At 46.8% G+C, this 19,222-nt stretch overlaps 1 protein-coding gene across 5 annotated transcripts in view; it reads right to left on the minus strand.

Annotated features, from left to right (window-relative positions):
- The window catches only part of PATL2 (PAT1 homolog 2), a 130,750-nt gene that overhangs the window by 42,928 nt on the left and 68,600 nt on the right, over positions 1-19,222 (minus strand). For all 5 annotated transcript variants that reach the window (XM_063956480.1, XM_063956479.1, XM_063956481.1 and 2 more), the window contains exons 2-6: positions 11,208-11,276; positions 9,606-9,708; positions 6,409-6,701; positions 5,681-5,752; positions 5,345-5,416 (exon numbers count right to left, since the gene is read on the minus strand). In XM_063956480.1, coding sequence (XP_063812550.1) covers positions 5,345-5,416; positions 5,681-5,752; positions 6,409-6,701; positions 9,606-9,708; positions 11,208-11,231 — 564 coding nt within the window. In that variant the 5' untranslated portion in view covers positions 11,232-11,276. The remainder of the gene's footprint in view (positions 1-5,344; positions 5,417-5,680; positions 5,753-6,408; positions 6,702-9,605; positions 9,709-11,207; positions 11,277-19,222) is intronic.

Genomic DNA, 19,222 nt, shown 5'->3' on the forward strand with positions numbered 1-19,222 from the left:
GTCATTCCCAACGGTTTACCCGCATTTGGAAAACTTCTGGATGAAGTCCCCATTCTCCTGGGTGTAGGTCGCCCATCAGAGAATCCTTGTGGCTTCTGCCATCGCCATCCTGCTTCTTGTGCCACCCTGTCTGTTTACATGGGCGACCGCCGTGATGTCGTCTGATTGGATCAGTACCGGCTGGTTCTGAAGCAGGGGCCTTGCTTGGCTTAGGGTATTGTAAATGGCCCTTCGCTGCAGAATATTTATGTGAAGCGAAATCTCCTTGGAAATTTCTTCCATGTGTGACTGCACCCCAGCCCCGAAGGCTGGCATCCGTGGTCACCAGGACCCAGTCCTGTATTCCGAATCTGCGGCCCTCTAGTAGATGAGCCCTCTGCAGCCACCACAGCAGCGACACCCTGTTTCTTGCTGACAGGGTTATCCGCTGTTGTATCTGTAGATGGGACCCGGACCATTAGTCCCACAGGTCCCACTGGAACGTCCTTGCGTGGAGTCTTCTGAATGGAATTATGCTTCGTACGAAGCTACCATTTTTCCCAGGACTCGTGTGCATTGATGTACCGACACCTGTCCTGGTTTTAGGATGTCTGACTAGAGATGACAACTCCTCGGCTTTTTCCACTGGAAGAAACTCTTTTCTGGTCTGCGTTCAGAAACATTCCCAGGAACAGAAGATGTGTCGTCGGGACCAGCTGTGACTTTGGAATATTGAGAATCCAGTCGTGCTGTTTTAGCACTTCTGCTACCCCCACTACCAACTGTTCTTTGGACCTCGCCTTTATCAGGAGATCGTCCAAGTACGGGATAATAAAAACTTCCTTCTTGCGAAGGAGTATCGTCACTTCGGCCATTACCTAGGTAAAGACCTTCGGTGCCGTGGACAACTCCAACGGCCGCGTCTGGAACGGATAGTGACAGTCCTGTACCACATATCTGAGGTACTCCTGGTGAGGGGGGTAAATGGGGACATGCAGGTACACATCCTTGATGTCCAGGGAGACCCTGTAATCCCTCGTCCAGGCTCGTAATAACCGCCCTGAGCGATTCCATCTTGAACTTGAATCTTCTGATATAAAAGTTCAAGTATTTTAATTTCAAGATGGGTCTCACCGAACCGTTTCGGTACCACAACCACTGTGGAATAGTAACCCCTTCCTTGCTGAAGGAGGGGTACCTTGACAATCACTTGTTGCGATTATAGTGTTGAATATCCACCAACACAGTCTCCCTGGCAGAGGGAGGTGCCGGTAAGGCAGATTTTAGGAAACGGCGGGGGGAAGAACGTCTCGAACTCCAGCCTGTACCCCTGAGATCCTGCTTGAAGGACCCAGGGATCCATGTGAGAGAGCCCACTGTCCGCTGAAATATCCGAGACGGGCCCCCACCGTACCCGGGTCCGCCTGAGCAGCCCCAGCACCATGCTGTGGACCTACAGGACGCAGGGAGGACTTCTGCTCTTGGGAACTAGCTGTGTGTTGCAGCTTTTTCCTCTACCTTTGCCTCTCGGCAGAAAAGATGAGCCTCTAGCCCTCTTGCTTTTCTGGGGCTGAAAGGACTGTACTTGATGATATGGTGCTTTCTTTTGTTGTGGGGTAGCCTGTGGCAAAAAAATTTGATTTCCCAGCAGTAGCTGTGGAAACGAGGTCTGAAAAACTATCCCCAAACAGTTTTACCCCCTTATAGGGCAACTTCCATGTGCCGATTCGAGTCGGCATCGCCTGACCATTGTCAAGTCCATAACCCCCGTCTGGCGGCAATGGACCTAGCGCTTATTTTTGATGCCAGCCGGCAAATATCCCTCTGTGCATCACGCATGTATAAGACCACGTCTTTTATATGCTCTATTTTCAGCAAAATATTGTCCCTATCCATAGTTATTTTCCGACAGGGAATCTGACCACGCAGCGGGAGCACTGCACATCCATGCCGAAGCAACGGCTGGTCGCAATATAATGCCCTAGTGTGTGACCGTATCTTATAGGGTAACCTCCTGCTTTCTATCAGCAGGTTCCTTCAGGGCGGCCGTATCCGGAGACGGTAGTGCCACCTTTTCTGATAAGCGTGTAAGCGCTGTATCTACCCTATGGGGTGTTTCCCCGCGTGACCTATCCTCTGGCGGGAAAGGGTACGCTGCCAATAACCGTTGTAGAAATTATCAATTTCTTACCGGGGGAAGACCACTCTTCCTCACACACCTCATTTAATTTCTCAGATCACAATACCCTTTTATGTGGTACCTGGGGGTATAATCATAAATGTGTAATACATTTTTCATTGCCTCAATCCTGTAACGGGTGGACCTATTTGGAGGGTACACCAGTCTCATCGATGTCGACACTGGAGTCAGTATCCGTGTCGACATCCGTGTCTGTTATCTGAGGTAGCGGGCGATTTTAAAGCTCCCCATGACATTTGAGACGCTGGAACAGGCACAAGCTGAGTAGCCGGCTGTTCCGTGTCGTCGACCTTTTATGTAAGGAGTTGACACTTTCACGTAATCCTTCCATAAGTTCAACCACCCCGGTGTCGACCCCGCAGGGGGTGACAACATATTTGCAGGCATTCGCTCCGCCTCCACCTCATTATCCTCCACATACTTGTCGACACAGCCGTACCGACACACAGCACACACACAGGGAATGCTCTGATAGAGGACAGGACCCCACAAAGCCCTTTGGGGAGACAGAGTGAGAGTATGCCAGCACACACCAGGGCGCTATATATCACAGGGATATCACCTATAGAGAGTGTTTTCCCTTATAGCTGCATATATTTGTATACTGCGCCTAAATTGTGCCCCCCCCCTCTCTTTTTAACCCTTTCTGTAGTGTATTACCTGCAGGGGAGAGCCAGGGAGCTTCCCTCCAACGGAGCTGTGAGGGAAAATGGCGCCAGTGTGCTGAGGAGATAGGCTCCGCCCCCTTCTCGGCAGACTTTTCTCCCGTTTTTTTCTGGAATCTGGCAGGGGTTAATATACATCCATTTAGCCCTGGGGGTTATATGTGATGTATTTTTGCCAGCCAAGGTGTTTATATTGCTGCTCAGGGCGCCCCCCCCCCAGCGCCCTGCACCCATCAGTGACCGGAGTGTGTGGTGTGCATGAGGAGCAATGGCGCACAGCTGCAGTGCTGTGCGCTACCTTGGTGAAGACTGATGTCTTCTGCCGCCGATTTTCCGGACCTCTTCTTGCTTCTGGCTCTGTAAGGGGGCCGGCGGCGCGGCTCTGGGACCGGACTCCGAGGCTGGGCCTGTGTTCGGTCCCTCTGGAGCTAATGGTGTCCAGTAGCCTAAGAAGCCCAAGCTGGCTGCAAGCAGGTTCACTTCTTCTCCCCTTAGTCCCTCGATGCAGTGAGCCTGTTGCCAGCAGGTCTCACTGAATATAAAAAACCTAAAACTAACTTTTTCTAAGAAGCTCAGGAGAGCCCCCTAGATTGCACCCAGCTCGGTCGGGCACAAAAATCTAACTGAGGCTTGGAGGAGGGTCATAGGGGGAGGAGCCAGTGCACACCAGGTAGTCCTAAAGCTTTCTTTTTGTGCCCAGTCTCCTGCAGAGCCGCTATTCCCCATGGTCCTTACGGAGTTCCCAGCATCCACTAGGACGTCAGAGAAATGAATGGAAAGCGGCACCAGCACAGTTGCCTCATTGACAGGGGCTGTGCCTTCAGCCCACATGAAGGCACACCCTGTCAATCATTGGACAGCAGCAGGGGGTGGGCTGGGACGGACGGGCAGAGCGCCAGATGCCCCCATTCCGATTGGCCGCATGTCCCCGCTGCTCACAGCCGCTTCTCGCGTTCCCGAGCCGCTCTTGCAGGACCAAGATCCGACAAGCGTGAGCTTCTGTGTGCTGCGCTCCCGCCCTCTGTCTTGGTTCCCCCTGTGCTCAACAGTCTGACTTCTCCCCTGGCTGGCCCCCGTGTTGACTGCTGAGCTGATCTCCAGCACAACCCCCCCCCCCCCCCTGCTCCTCTTGGCCTGCGGTGCAGTCACAGTGTACAGACTGAGGGAGCGCCGGGTCAGGAGCCTGCAGCAGCGCCGGAAGAAGGAGTCGTGTAAGTGGCTGCACTACACTACACTACACTACACTATGCTACGCTACACTACAGTACACTATACTATAGTACACTACATTACACTATGCTACACTACAGTACACTACATAACACTACAGTACACTATACTACACTACATTACACCCTAAGGGTAGAGGGGGGGATGTAAAGTGCTCTACCTGCCGTAATGTGTAAAAAGGGGGAATCTGTGCGCCGTAGTGTGTAAAAAGGGGACGCCGTCTGCCGTAATGTGTAAAAAGGGGACGTTGTCTGTCATAATGTGTAAAAAAGGGGACGGTGTGTGTCGTAATGTGCAAAATGGGGACGCTGTCTGCCGTAATGTGTAAAAAGGGGACGCTGTCTGCCATTATGTTTAAAAAAGGGGTCGCTGCCTGCTGTAATGTGTAAAAAAGGGGAATCTGTCCGCCGTAATGTGTAAAAAGGGGGATGCTGTCTGCCGCAATGTGTAAAAAGGGGGATGCTGTCTGCCGCAATGTGTAAAAAGGGATCTCTACCTGCCGTAATGTGTAATAGGAGGCTGTACCTGCCGTAATGTGTAAAAGGGAGCTCTGCCTGGCGTCATTTGTCTAAGTGGCGCTACTGTGCAGCGTAATTTGACTAATGGAAGCCCTGGACAACAAAATTGCTTTCATGTCCTTCTCCCACTCCCAAACATTAATTATTATAATTTTTTTCTATAAAAATTTACAATATATCACATGTATAATGAGCAGGCAGGCAGCGGGCATTGGCCGCATCGGACTGAGATGCAAATTAGTGGCAGAGGACTGGGTCAGTTGATTGTGAGCGAGTTTGTAAGCCATTGGCGGTGGCAGCAGGCATCGGCGCAGTAGCGGGCATTGGCTCTGCGGCGGTAGGGGTCATCGGCAGGATTCGGCGGACATTATGGCTGTAGTGCCTCACCAGCCACTGACCTCACCGCACGCCACTGGGCTACAGGTCATTTTATCAATGCTTCCTTCAAAATTGATAACACCCCAGGTAAGATAAAAGACTGTATACAATAATTCTGGGTACATAATTAGCCAATGGATTGGCCGTCCCAACGAACCATCTAACCACTAGTAAGCTTTATGTAAAAAAAAAAAAAAAAAAACTATCGGCTGTACACACAAACCAATAGACCAGACACTATAGTTTGTCAGCTGTACGAACGATATATTGTTAAGTGTGAAACGAAGATTTTTCATTAACAGTTTGGCACACAAATTAGTAAAGATTTTTTTTTTTAAAGTGGTTCACCCATCGGCTCTTCTAAAACTTCATACCTCCAATATCTGTCCAGCAACTGCAGCCCTTCCCTTCGGTGATCCTCCCCATAATCCTGAATCCATACCAGTCTAAAAAAAAAAAAATAATAATAATTTTTTTTTATAAATATACAGGTCTACATACAATGGAGGCTGCCAATTTATTGGGGCTGAACATTTTATCTCCAGCCTGATCATTTACTAGGAACTAGTGACAGACCAATCATTGGCGCATGGTATATTTTTTAAGACCAAACAACATCTTTTACTTAAAAATACTTCTACTGGAATTAAACCCCCCCCCCCCCCCCCCCTCCAAAAAACAAAAAAACCCAAAACAAAACCACCAATTACCAGATCATAATCTGTATCGTATTCACCCCAGTTCGAGCCGATCCCACTGTCAACGACAGCACTGTCCACACTCTGAAACGTGGAAATAAAAGTTTAGTTGCACTTGAGTCTAGAGAAGCAGCTTCCCTATTGCAGCTCTGTCCCCTCTCCTGGTACAACATTAAGGAACATATTTATCAAACAGTATACATGGGGGACACTTGTTTTCAGGGTGTACCTGTAAACGTTAAGGCTCCTCTGTATAACTCTTATTTACCATGCTCTGGACATTTGCAGAAAGCATAGGAGACTGGAAACCGAAAGCTATCAGACAGAAAGCAGTCTCCACCAAGAACTTTTTGCTCATCATTTTCACCTTCTAAGCTTAGGCATAAAAAAGTTATACAAATGCACTAAAACTGCAAATTATGATAATTATGCCCTAAAAGTTCTAGCTAATCAGCAAAGATCTAGGCTTTAGGTTAAAGACTGGCATTCAAATAAGAAGAAGTCCCCATCACCCTGAAAGTGGCTGCTAGGACTGCAGGTGTGTGGCAAGCTTGCTCAACAGAACTTCCTACAAATAAACCACATTTAATACATCGTACAACGCGCTGTAGCCCATAGCTTTTAGCTTATATTGCACAATTACCATGTGGCCTTGGGTTTTTTGGGGATATTTTACAATACGAGTGGGTTCTTGACAAGACTGAATAATTAAATTAAATTCAGGCCCACAATTCTATTACCTCCAGAGTTGGCTGCCCATGGAACGCCTTCATCACTGCCGGGTCTCCTAACCCAGAATCATCTATTCTTGTACTTTCTAGTTGACGCTTCACATTCACAGACATGCAGAGGTCTCTCAGGGATTCCGCCACAGCCGTCACCTCCTGCATCTGGGTTCTCTCATCCAATGGTTCTGCCACCGCCGACTGTTTTCCTGGGGACTCTACTTTTGCATTCACCAACTTAGGCTTTTGGTCAGGTATTTCTGCAATGTTCTCTTCTGTAGGGGTTTCATCCCCAGAGTCTTCATTATCTTGCAAAAAACAAATTTGTTTTTTTATCTTTAGCAAAAAGTTGTTTACGTGGCTACGTAATGTCTGCCTGTGTAATAATTTTCCACAAACACTTATAGGACCCAATGAGTCAGAACAGATTTAGCCACACACTACGTCTGCAGCAAATTGGGCACTCTCATTCAACATCTACACATACCTGTAGCTAGATTGGACACGGATTCCTTTAGTTGGTTCCAGGCAGAGTTGCAGGAACTGCCAGTCTGTGCACAAAATTTCTACCACACTTATCTGGTTTAAAGCCGGTACAGTTCAGCAAACTCTGCCATGCCACCACATTGCTACCCAAATAAGAACATATACACCTCACTAATTTGTTTCTTGCAATTGTTTGTTTTCCAGACCGTAATGCAAAGGGCACTACATCCAGCTTTGGAAATTGCGTGCAGAAGATTATATTGCAGAGTTATAGGCCCTACACACTGACCGATATTCCTCAAAGATATAAACAAACAATCTCGTTCATTATTGAACGAGATAACGTTCATATCTTTGAGTGTAGAGTCACCAGCGATGAACGATGCGCGGCCCCGCGCTCGTTCATCGATGGTGCCCCGTCGGCTGTACATGCAGGCCAATATGGACGATCTCGGCCATATTTGCCTGCACTACAATGGAGCCGGGTGACTTGGGGGGGGGGGGGGGGGGGAGTGAAGAAACTTCACTCCCCCCCCACCGCCGGGTCGCCCATCTCCGCCGTCGGGCAGCTTGGCGGCGGATCTTTATATGTGTAGGGACCATTACAGATGTAGCCACTCATCGTGGCTACATCTCTGCGTAGTCGCGTGCGCATCTAGGGTGCACCTTGGAAGCATACGCACCCCATTTGCAGTGAAAAGGCAGGCTAGATACATAGCTCGTGCGCCTATAGTTCCCGTCCGCTGTAGATGTAGCCACAATGAGCATGGCTATATCTGTATACAGGCAAACACCAGCTGAGGACTCAAACTATGCATAGCCCAGTCACTTAACCAGTGTGTTGGTTTATTGGTACATAGCAGTACAGCTGTACTCACTGTTACATGACCACTTGTGAGAGTGGAGCGGAGTTTCATACAGCTCACCAGCTACATGCTACAGACAGCAGTGCAGGTATGCAGGAACAGATTTACAGCAGGTAATAATAGCCAAGTCTCTCATAAGAGCTAAAGCCAGAGACTTGTCTCCCACCGTGTAACGCTACACCATGTGGCCTTGCACAGTAGATATCTGGATGGCCATCTTGGAATAGGGCACGAAGCCTCCCTGGAGAAAAGGAAGACTGGAGTCAGCATAATAGTGCACTCCTCCTTCAACACCAGCTACAGCCCTTCTCTGTAGCTTGCAGCAGTCAGTAACAGTTTAACTTTACTCCTGATATATGCAGCTAGTCAGAGGAGTGTATATCATGGGGCAGGGTGTGCATCACTCTAGTGGGGCCCCACAATTCGCACCCCCTTGGACAGGCCATTGTTGCTGCAAGTGGGGTATGCAGGTCCCCTGTGCTTACCCGGCAGTACCATCTTTCTAGCGATTCATTCAGCAACATGGCTCCAGCAGGTGCTAGCAAAGATTCTCGCACTGTGCCAGAGCCTTTCCTCTTCTACATCATGGGATTTATCATTGGAAATATGACGCTGTGGAACTAGTGTAGTTTGTTGATGCACTACATGGGCAGGTGAGCTTGAAGGTGTGTGTGGTTTACTTCATGGGTGGTGGCAGCCCACTGTGTACAGGAACACCCAGCTCTTAATATGCACCTGTAGCTATTACTATTATGTACTGTACTTTGGTGATCTGTTGCACATGCGTATTTTCTGCAGGCCATACACCTAGAGATAGAACTTGCCATCAGAGAGATTTCAAAATGCCCAGCAGGGATATTTACTGCTCTGTCACCACAATACACAGTACAATCATCAGCCCGGTATAATCAGCCGCTTATCAGATCACCAGGCAGATTATTGCAGCAGTTGGGTACAAAATCTCATCAGTCATAAGACCAACAGCAGGATCCCCCCCGACACATCCTGGTAAGTATTTTACCCCTAATCCACTCCCCCCACAGCCTAACTCTACCCTCCCGTAACCTTCTCCCTAGTGCTTAACTCTAACCCCCTGTCTCTGGGAACAGTCTGTATTCGGTCCATCAGTATCCCACTGTCTGTATTATGGCCACATCCCAATTGCACAGTGTATTGCCGCCTTTATATACAAGATGCATCTGGCATGTATTATAGTTCCACACTAAGGGCCTAATTCAGTCCTGATTGCTGTTGTGCAAAATCACACAGCGGCTAATTTAACATTTGCGCATGCATACGGATTGTAATGCACAGGCACGAGGCCAAACTGCAAAAGAAATCAGCGTCTTTATCGCTAGGCGAAGGCAGGCTGATTGGCAAAAAGGGGATGTTTGTGGGTGGTAACTGGCAGTTTTCTGTGAGTATCAGGAAGAATGCAGACGTTCCCAAGGAGGGTGTGCGGCGTCAGCTCCGGCCCCAATCAGCCTGATCCTATCACACTGTAGAATTAGGTCCTGGGCTACGCACAGACTGGAAAAATCATTTGATGATGAGCGAGTTGTGAATGGTTTTGCAGCTGACTGGCGTTTGCAAAGCTTTGCGCATGCAGACTTTCACGGGGCGGTTATTCACTCGGTCTGGGTGGCGACTATCTGATCACAAACCTCTGCAATGCATAGAGATGTGATCAGGTCTGAATCAGGCCCAAAGTTACAGAATACTGGTTGAGCGTATCAATTCAAGACCAAGGTTTGTTTTTTATGGACACTAGCTGCAGCCACCACAGGGTACAACGTGAATTTTATTTAATAGGCACAAAAGCACTAAGTATATGCTACGGACGGTGCATTTAAGTCCTACCCAATCCAAACGTCACTTCATTATATAAATCAATCTCTTCATCTTCTTCTGCCATTTCTTCCAACAAGGAACCTTCTTCTGCCAGATAAAAATCCTCTGGCAGCTGTTGAGACAAACAGATTTACACACTCAAGTTCTAATCTAATACTGTGAATGAATGAGCGAGTATATGTGGTAGGGAATATAGGGCCTAATTCAGACCTGATGGCAAAAGCAAAATCTCTCTAATGGGCAAAACCATATGCACTGCGGGGGGGGGGGGGGGGGTTATATTGATTCTGTGCAGGGTAAATACTGGCTGCTTTATTTTTACACTGCAATTTAGATTTCAGATTGAACACACCCCACCCAAATCTAACTCTGCACATGTTATATCTGCCCCCCCCCCCCCCCCTGCAGTGCCCATGGTTTTGACCATTAAAGAAAAGTGTTGCTGTTGTGATCAGGTCTGAATTAGGACCATAAAGAGTAAGCTTCATTGGGGCAGGGACTGATGTGAATGGCCAAATATTCGCTGTAAAGTTATGCGGAATGTGTGCGCTATAAAAATAACTAGTAATAAAACAATCACTTAAGATTAGTCGTTGACTTACAAAGTTTTCCATTGGAGGGGGGGTAAACAAAAATAAAATAAAAAAAAACCTAAAGGCCGGTTGCCAAAATTTTATATCTATATCTATATCTGGTATAAACAAGACTACCACTGCACACAAAACCATAAAGCTGAAAACTGTAAGGGTGATCATGCCTTACAACACACGAGAAGTGGTTTTAATTACAAATGAAATATTTATGGTCACTGTATCCAATGCTGAACTGCGGCATGAAGGGCCCACCAGGGACATGCAGTGGTAGGGCCCACGGTCCGTCTCCAGAGAGGGTGTGGCCAGCCACCACATTGGCTTGCCTAACCATTATAGGAGCACACGGTCAGTGACCCTTGATAAATATATATCGTAAATATTAGTCCATGCAAGGTAATGTATCAGGAATGTACTGTAGAAAATATCCCATAGTCATGTGCAGTATAATGTAAAACTCAAGTGCACAGTCTGAAACAGGATCCCTAGAGGAGGTTGACCCTTAGGTATCGCCTGTACCCAGGTCTGCCATCAAGGGGGCTGTAGGGGAGGGGTGTCGGTTGGGACTCCAGTCCCGGACCGAGATTGTGCCTGGATGGCTGCAGTCCGTATCTGGGTCATGCTAGCTGCCAGCCTCAGATGGACAGAGCTGCGGCGCTATTCTTACTACAGTGTTGGACGTAAGCCAATCGAAGCTCAAGTACCAGCAGACAATCAGAGCTTCCATTCTGTTCACCACCTCTCTAGGACCACTTTAAGCACTGGCTATGGTCAACCCCGTTTGACACTTTGGGAGCAATTCTGCAGACTAATGCATTACATGATATCAGGCCATAGAGGTGAGGGCATAAGGAAAGGGAGATTGACAGAGGTGGTGACAGGACCTTGTCCAGAGTTACATCTACCCCTTTGGCATAGAGGTGGCCAGACCTAATGTGCACCAAACCACTGCAAATGCGTTTTACAGTACTCAAGTTTTTTTTCTAATTTCAAGCCCTACAGAAGCAGGCACAATACTTACAAGTTGTTCCGAGTTCAGATTCATGATTTGCTGGTCACAGATAATAAAGTGAAGTGGGTAAGAGTTTACCTGGGGAAACAAAAATATTACACTGAGAACAGGGAAATAGAACTAATTCTCACTGTAAATTACGTCTGAAACTTAGTACAAGCAAATAAAATAAAAACCCAAAACAAAACCTTGTCCATTTAAGTGTTACCAATATTACAAGTGAACAAAAAAAAAAGTTACGTTTTACAAATAGTGATGTTATGCGAGAAAAAGGGCCATTTCTGAAATTAACTATACACAATCTCACATTATCTCAATGGCATACTTGCCTACTTTTGAAAAAGCATTTCAGGAAGATTGTGAAAGTAACACCTAACAGTGCGGCATACTTGCCTACTCTCCCGGAATGGCCGGGAGGCTCCCGAAAATCGGGTCACGCTCCCGGCCCCCCGGAAGAGCAGGCAAGTCTCCCGATTCGCGGGGTCCCCCTGCCCGTCCGCCCACTTAGTGTGTAAAGTGGGCGGTCCGGGCAGTTGACGCGATTCTTGCTGAATCGCGTCATCATAGCCACCCCCCCTGCAGTGTAATGCCGGTGATCGCGGCATTACAGTGTGGGGGCGTGGCTTAAAGGCAGTGTCATCGTGACTCCGCCCCCATCCCGCCTCCAGCCCACCCCTTCATCCACGTCACAGCCTCCCCTGCCCGCCCTCTGAGACGACCTGGCTGCTCTCTCCCGCAGAGAGCAGCCAGAATGTAGGTAAGTATGCAGTGCGGATGTGTACTGCTACATCTGAGAAGCATAAAAAAGGACTCTCATCCAAGAGTAATTGAGCCCCAAGGTTAGCCAAATCTACTTGAAGAAAAGACACTGATTTTCAGGCTTTGTTTGTGTATTGTGTTTTATAAGAGTTCCCATACACCGTAAGTGGCCACGAGAAACCTTAAATAAAACGTATCTAGCCATAGGGATCACATTGTGCCTTATAACCAATGCAGGGGAATGGCACTGATGAGCCCATCTGATCGTATGTATCCCTGATTTATAATGGGGATAAAGTGCAATCAGGGAGATTGATTCACTATTCAGGGAGTCTCCTGCAGAATCCGGGAGGGTAGGCGGGAGGTCTTCAATTTACAGACTGTTGGGATCCTGGCGCACAGTATATCGGAATCAGACAGCTGGCATAACGACACTTTCTCCCTCTTGGAGGTCCACGACCCCCCTGGAGGGAGAACAGATAGCATGGCGCGCCACCGTGCCTGCAGCGTGGCGAGCCTGCAAGGGGCTCATTTGCGCTCGCCCAGCTGTCGGTATGCCGGCGGTTGGGATTCTGGCGCCGGTATGGTGGCTGCCAGGAGCCCGGCCGCCGGCATACCATACTACACCCGGGTAGGCAATTATGCTATGGCACCAATACTATACTGCCACAACAAAAGCTATTCAGGGTGACTACTTATGGCTCCCCCCTAGGCTACTCTGAACACATTATGAGGGTTTTGTATGTTCTCACTGCTCTGGTTTGGTGTTCGGAACTTAGAGGCAACAAACCAAACATCCTCGTAATTGCATCTGATTTATTTATTTGCTTACAGTTTCTTATATAGCGCAGCAAATTCCATTGCGCTTTACAATTTGAACCAACAACAAACTTGGTGATAACAGTCAGGTAGGAAGGCCCTGCTCGCAAACTTACAATCTATAGGGAAATAGGCATATGTACACAAGGAAAGGTGCTATCTATTGCATAGAATGAGAAGACGTGCGAGGATGTGTGTGGACTATACAGAGTGGATGCAATTTGGTAAGAAGGTTTATGAAAGTTATGTGAGCGGTTCTGGAATTTGATACGCTTGCCTAAAGAGGTGAGTTTTCAGGAAACGCTTGAAGGTTTGGAGACTAGAGGAGAGTCTTATTGTGTGTGGTAGGGCATTCCACAGAGTGGGTGCAGCCCGATGAAGTCCTGCAGTCGTGAGTGGGAGCGAGTAACGAGGGTGGATGAGAGACGCAGGTCTAGTGAAGAGCGAAGAGGTCGGGTTGGGAGATATTTTGTGATAAGCGAAGTGATGTATGTTGGTGTAGTTTGGATAATGGCCTTGTGTGTGAGTAAAAGTATTTTATCTGATTAAATTAACCCTAGTGTGTTATTAAAAATATAGCCCAGATTTATCAAGCCTTAGCACGGTGATAAAGTACCAACCAATCGGCTACTAACTGCCATGTTACAGGCTGTGTTTGAAAAAGCACAGTAAATTGCTGAATGGTTGGTACTTTATCACTCCCTGTAAAGCGATTAATAGTACACAGGCAGAACAAATAAATGTTCACAAAAATAAACCAAAGACAAAACCATATGTTTTTTTCAGGCCTTCCGCATTCTCTGGGGGTTCGCAAAATACTAAATAATTTAGAAAAAGTAGATTATAGCCATCATTTCAGGCTTCCATTAACACCATCCTGAGGTAATTCTTGATATATAGGTTCCCCAAGGACATTACAAGGCAGCCATCATAATAGATCTGCATAGCAAGTATAAACGGGTATCAGTTTGGATTGCAGACAGTCATTAGGTCAACCACTATTGATAGACATTGACATGGTCGACACGTGGAAATGGTAGACGCGTGACAGGGCGACATGTCTTTTTTTTTTTTTTTTTTAAAGGATTTGTAGATTAGTCATACTTTACCATCCACGTGGACTACAATTGGGAACAGTAACCTGTGCCGAGCGCAGCAGAGTGAGGCACCTTGCCCGCAGCATGGCGAGCGAAGCGGTACACTAATTGGGGTTCCTGGTCATGTTACGGAAAAAACCAACACCAAAGAGTCCAAAAATCCATGTCGACCTTTTCATGAGTCGACCATTAGTCCATGTCAGCTAAGTCAATGCCGACCAATAGTGGTCGACCTAATGACTGTCGACCATAACATGGTCGACCATTCATACCGGAACCATATAAATGCACCCGGAATACCCCACACTGTCACTGTACAACTGTTACAGCCAGAAAGTTAGTGGCCATTCTAGAAAAGACCTTCACATTTCAGGATCAGTATTTAATCATCTCCTCACACAGGGGTTTTAAGCCACCAAGGTCCTTAGAACCATGGGTGCAGCTATAATGGGTGCAAGGTTTGTGGTGCATCCAGACCTAAGGTTGCCACCTCATCCCTTTAATTCTGGACACAATTACACAGGTTCTGCAGCCAACTAAAACCAGGTGAAATCAAGTCTTGAAAACCACCAGCCACAGAACCTGTGTAATTAATATGTGTCCAGAATTAAAGGGATGAGGAGACAAGCCTACCCAGGCCCCAGAAAGTCCCACACCCAATCACGATCTTAACCTCTCCGTTGGTGCCACATATAACTTCATGTTTACAGAGATCTGCTTGTATGGACTACAAAAGTCACCAGGAAAAGGATGGCGGCTTATCCCAAAGAAATCTGCCAGCAGTGCCATCCTTCAGGAAGATGGAGCAGGCGATCGCAAAAAGATGGCACTTTTGCATATTCACCATTTCCCAGAAAATATAGCTGAACAGACGGCGATACTGGCAGAGTGGGTGTGGAGGGAAGCTAGGGCCAGCTGCACATGGACCCCCTTGGTGTTAATACACCCCTGTATGAAAGAAATCACAGTGACAAGTCACCAGGTATCACTTATACCGTGACGTAGGGGCAGAGCCGGCCCTAACCAATATGATGCCCTAGGCAAGATTTTGACTGGTGCCCCCTAGCACCGCCGCTAGTTCTGCAGGAGATGCCTGGCATGAGTCAGCTGGCAGCTCTGCTAACGTGGGACGCCTTTTGTTTACGAAAATGCATCTTATTTGCATTGCTATGTGGCTAGGATGCACAAGCAGCTTCTGCTGATTAAAATGATATGCAGCATGCCTATATTCTGTCTGCGACTGCAGCTGTATCTGCATACAAAATGCTACATTACAGTGATTTCCAGGAATACACTGCAACGTAGCATTTTGTATGCAAATACAGCCACACAGAATATACACATGCCGCACAGAGAATTACCAGTTAGCAGAATATACATATATACACACACACACACACACACAAAACACAAAAAGGGAGACATACCATGCCTTGGAGCATGATACTAGACTGAACTAGAGAGACATTGGGCTGCAACTTAAAAACACACAAGAATTAGAGATTTTAGTCAAATAATCCAAAATACTTGTGAAACCCAGCATTTGGGAATCATTAACTTTGAACATGACCATACTGTATCTCCTGTCCGGATTTCAATTACAGATAATCTATAAGAACCACAAGTGGCACTAATTATTTAATTTCTCATTGTGTAGAAAAACCAGAACACACAGTTAAGGGGGGTATACACGGGAGAGGTGTGCTGAGCGAACCACTCAGCACACCTTTCCCGCCACTCAGCACAGCGCGATCTGTGCTGAGCGATGCGGGGGGAAGGACGGGGGCCGCTCATTTCACCCAGCGGGTGAAATGAGCTACCTGCTAGATTGGCCTGCATGCTCAATCCAGCACCAGCTATAGCGATGCGCGGGGCTGCGCATCGCTATCGCTGAGGGGGCTACAAACGATTGATCTGTGCTTAAAATCTAAGCAATCTAGTCAGATTGCTTAGATTTTAAGCATGGATCTCTCTGTGAGTACCCCCCTTTAGCCCTTCCTGAGGGAAAGGTTCTATAGACCTCAAAAGGCTGTACAGAACTAATTCCAATGATGCATTGTGTCAGTCAGAAAAATATCACGCTGCCATATATTCACCTCATGCGCGTGCCTGCTGCACGTGCACATTCTCTCCCGTGCGTGCGGATACACGCAGCCGCGTGATGGCGCCTCGGCCATGCGCTCGAGCGCGTGGTATGTGCATTTACGGTAGAGTTTGTGTGCGTCTAGCGGGCGACTCAATCGTTAGATAATAAATCCATAAAGCAGGTTTTATTGGTAATGTTCCCCTTAATGATAACTGTAAGTTTGGTTAATGTGACTTGTTCACGGACTTGGGAATCCCTCTTTATGTTGTACAAAGGGTCTGATTAAGGTTGAACAATGGTGTCTGGTACCTAACCGAAGAGTATTTTAATAGCAACAATCCGGTGCTGGTTAGGTAAAGATTAATCGCTCCTGCGTGTAGTTATGGCCATTAGTAGTTTCTGGACATATTCTATATTTGCAGTTCATTATCCATGCGGCGGGAATCCGGAGATTCCCACCCACCTGAGCCGTTTGAAATAGTCACAGCCCACTTGTTCAAACTAACCTATGACCTTTTGATATGATGCGAGGAGACATTCCTGTGTCCAATGAACAATGAGATTGTAGGTCCCTTTGTAGTATACTGTACTCAGTGTATATAAGATCAGCCAGCCTGAACAGCTCCCCCACTCTCCACAAACGGTTTTCATATTGATTAACTCGGAGCTGGTACCAGGCTGCGCTGCGATCGTTCCCAGTGTGTGTAAGTAATTCTCTGATTATCTCGCTCTTTGTTTGTATTGGCCACATTCTCTCTCTCTGTTTAGTTTAAGATTGTAACGTTATTGTATATTTCTGTCTAGATATTCTGTTAGAATTATATGTTAGTATGTAGTGTATGACTTGTAACTGTTTTACCCCTTTTCAATATAACTAAAAGCTTGTTAGTAAAGGTGTTGGATCCTTAGCACGGTATCGTGTGTTCATTACATTGCAGGGAGTAATAGGAGCGTCTCAATCGCTCAAACAGCTTTAGTGTTAACAAGGTTAAGCAGCGTTATATCGCTACAGTGTTTCAGTACAAGGTTTACAGTATAAGAATATCCTTTGTGTGTTACATTCAAGGTTTACTGATTGTCATCTTGTGAGCGTCAGCGCCGCTCGTGATCTCCTCGTGGTCTCGAGCGTCCGCTACGCTGATAGCGTAGCATTACGGTTGTCGCTCGCCTATAGCGTGCTCGACACCACGCATTAAGCTGTGAGCGAGCGTGCCGCATGTGCGTCTCGATCACGGCCTAGCGTATGCTACGCTAAATACGTACCCTTACGGTACCCCATACGCCAATTGCGTACTGTGTCTCTTACCCATTATTGTGAAGGTTATAAGGTAATCTAAATCAGCATTATCAATTGGCGGCTCGTCCGTCCTCCACATATCCGCACTAGCGAAAACAAACGTTATCCGTCAGCAAGGGCGGGAAGGCAGTATCCCTTCGTATCGGGATACAGGAGTGCTGACTAGATAAGCGTCTGTTTCGCTAGATTGAAGGAGTGCTGGTGGGATCCGGAACCGGAGGTAAGAACAATACGCTATTGTTTTTTTTTAAACTGTTTATTTCTGTTTTGCGTACACACACACACACAACTGTATCTCTTTTCATTTGTGTATTTTCACATCACCTTCCTGCTTACCATTTCACAATTGATAACGTGCTGAGAAAGATTTGTTGCTATTGGTAGTTAAAAGTTATTAATACGTAAGGAAGTAATTTGTAAAACACGCACACGGCTTGCCTAAAAATACAAGGAAGTTCTGTGTGGTGTTCAGTAGATGATTACAATTAAAGGTCATTTACATTGATAAACGTGTTAGCTGTGTTACTGTGGACATACCTGGCTTGCGTATACGTGTCTCTAACAAGAGGCAGAACGAGTGTACGCGACGCAAGGGTCGACGCACGGAGCGTATATTACGCAACGGAGCGTCTGGGTACACCCACATAATACAAATCACACGATAGTATTATTTTAAATAGGCGAAAAGGAGGCAACGCGATAATAGCGCAAGTCAATTTCAGTGTCCAAAATTTTAAGCTAATAGATCCTTCTCTAATTTGCAACCCATCTGGACTAGACTGTTACTGAATGAAAGGGATTTCTGCGCAGAAACGAAAGTAAAGTGTATATGAGGTGAAAGAGTATTGTGTGTGTGTGTGTGTGTGTGTGTGTGTGTGTGTGTGTGTGTGTGTGTGTGTGTGTGTGTGTGTGTGTGTGTGTGTGTGTGTGTGTGTGTGTGTGTGTGTGTGTGTGTGTGTGTATATATATATATATATATATATATATATATATATATATATATATATATATATATATATATATATATTTCTAATTTTTGGGGTTGAACCAAAGGAAAGAGAGTTCTCGTGAAGGTACATACGTGTAAGTGACTGCATGGTGGCTTGGGAGGCATCCCTTGTTAAACATTAAAAAAGAGCATTAGAGTATAGCAGACCAGGAGGTCTACTGTAGCACAGACCAGGAGGTCCAGGTACAGCAGACTAAGAAGTCCGCTATAGATAAAGAGTAGCACAACACCAGTAAGGGTTGGTGCGGAACCCATATAGGCCATTAAGCTCAGGCTGAAGGAATTCGCAGCCACAATTTTCGATTCCACTGGTCGCTCCGCACATAAGATTAGTTGCTTATGTGCAGAACGATTGTACCGCACGTAATTGTGTGCATTAGTTAGTAACTTGACCCAGTACCATTTGCGTACGCTAGAGGGGTCATAACCGCTATTTGTACATTCTAACGTGATTTGTGTAATATTTTTTTATTTTAAGGGAAGTTCGCTAGTCACTTGGGAACTATCCAACAACCAATAGTTACTGGAAAGGGTTAAGTGCTCTTCGGATCACACCCACATGTTCCAGTAAATAGAGGTTCAGGTCGCAGGGGCCCTAGGTTGAGTACGCCAGCGCTAAGGCAGTGTGTGGGCGTATTGGTCGACGTGGGCGAGTGAGTGGAGTACTCTGTAAACTTCGCCGCCGGCCTGCCCAGGACATCTTTGTTTTGTAAGGGTTCGCTGAAGACCCTGATTTGAAGGTCAGAGGTAGTGAAAGCAACACCTGCAAGGATGGGGGCCAGTTGTTCAGGTAGGGGGCGATCAACCTCGGTTCGGGTTGACTTAATAAACCGACCAATCGGGTCGGCAAGGTATGTAATGTGTGAGAAATACGGATCACACACACACACAGAGGTTTTGTGCGATGAATGGGAAAGAATGACTGCACGATGGGGAAAAGTTCCCACGGGTAGGCAG

This window comes from Pseudophryne corroboree, chromosome 2 (assembly GCF_028390025.1).
Source record: "Pseudophryne corroboree isolate aPseCor3 chromosome 2, aPseCor3.hap2, whole genome shotgun sequence".
NCBI classification, from domain to species: Eukaryota; Metazoa; Chordata; class Amphibia; order Anura; family Myobatrachidae; genus Pseudophryne; species Pseudophryne corroboree.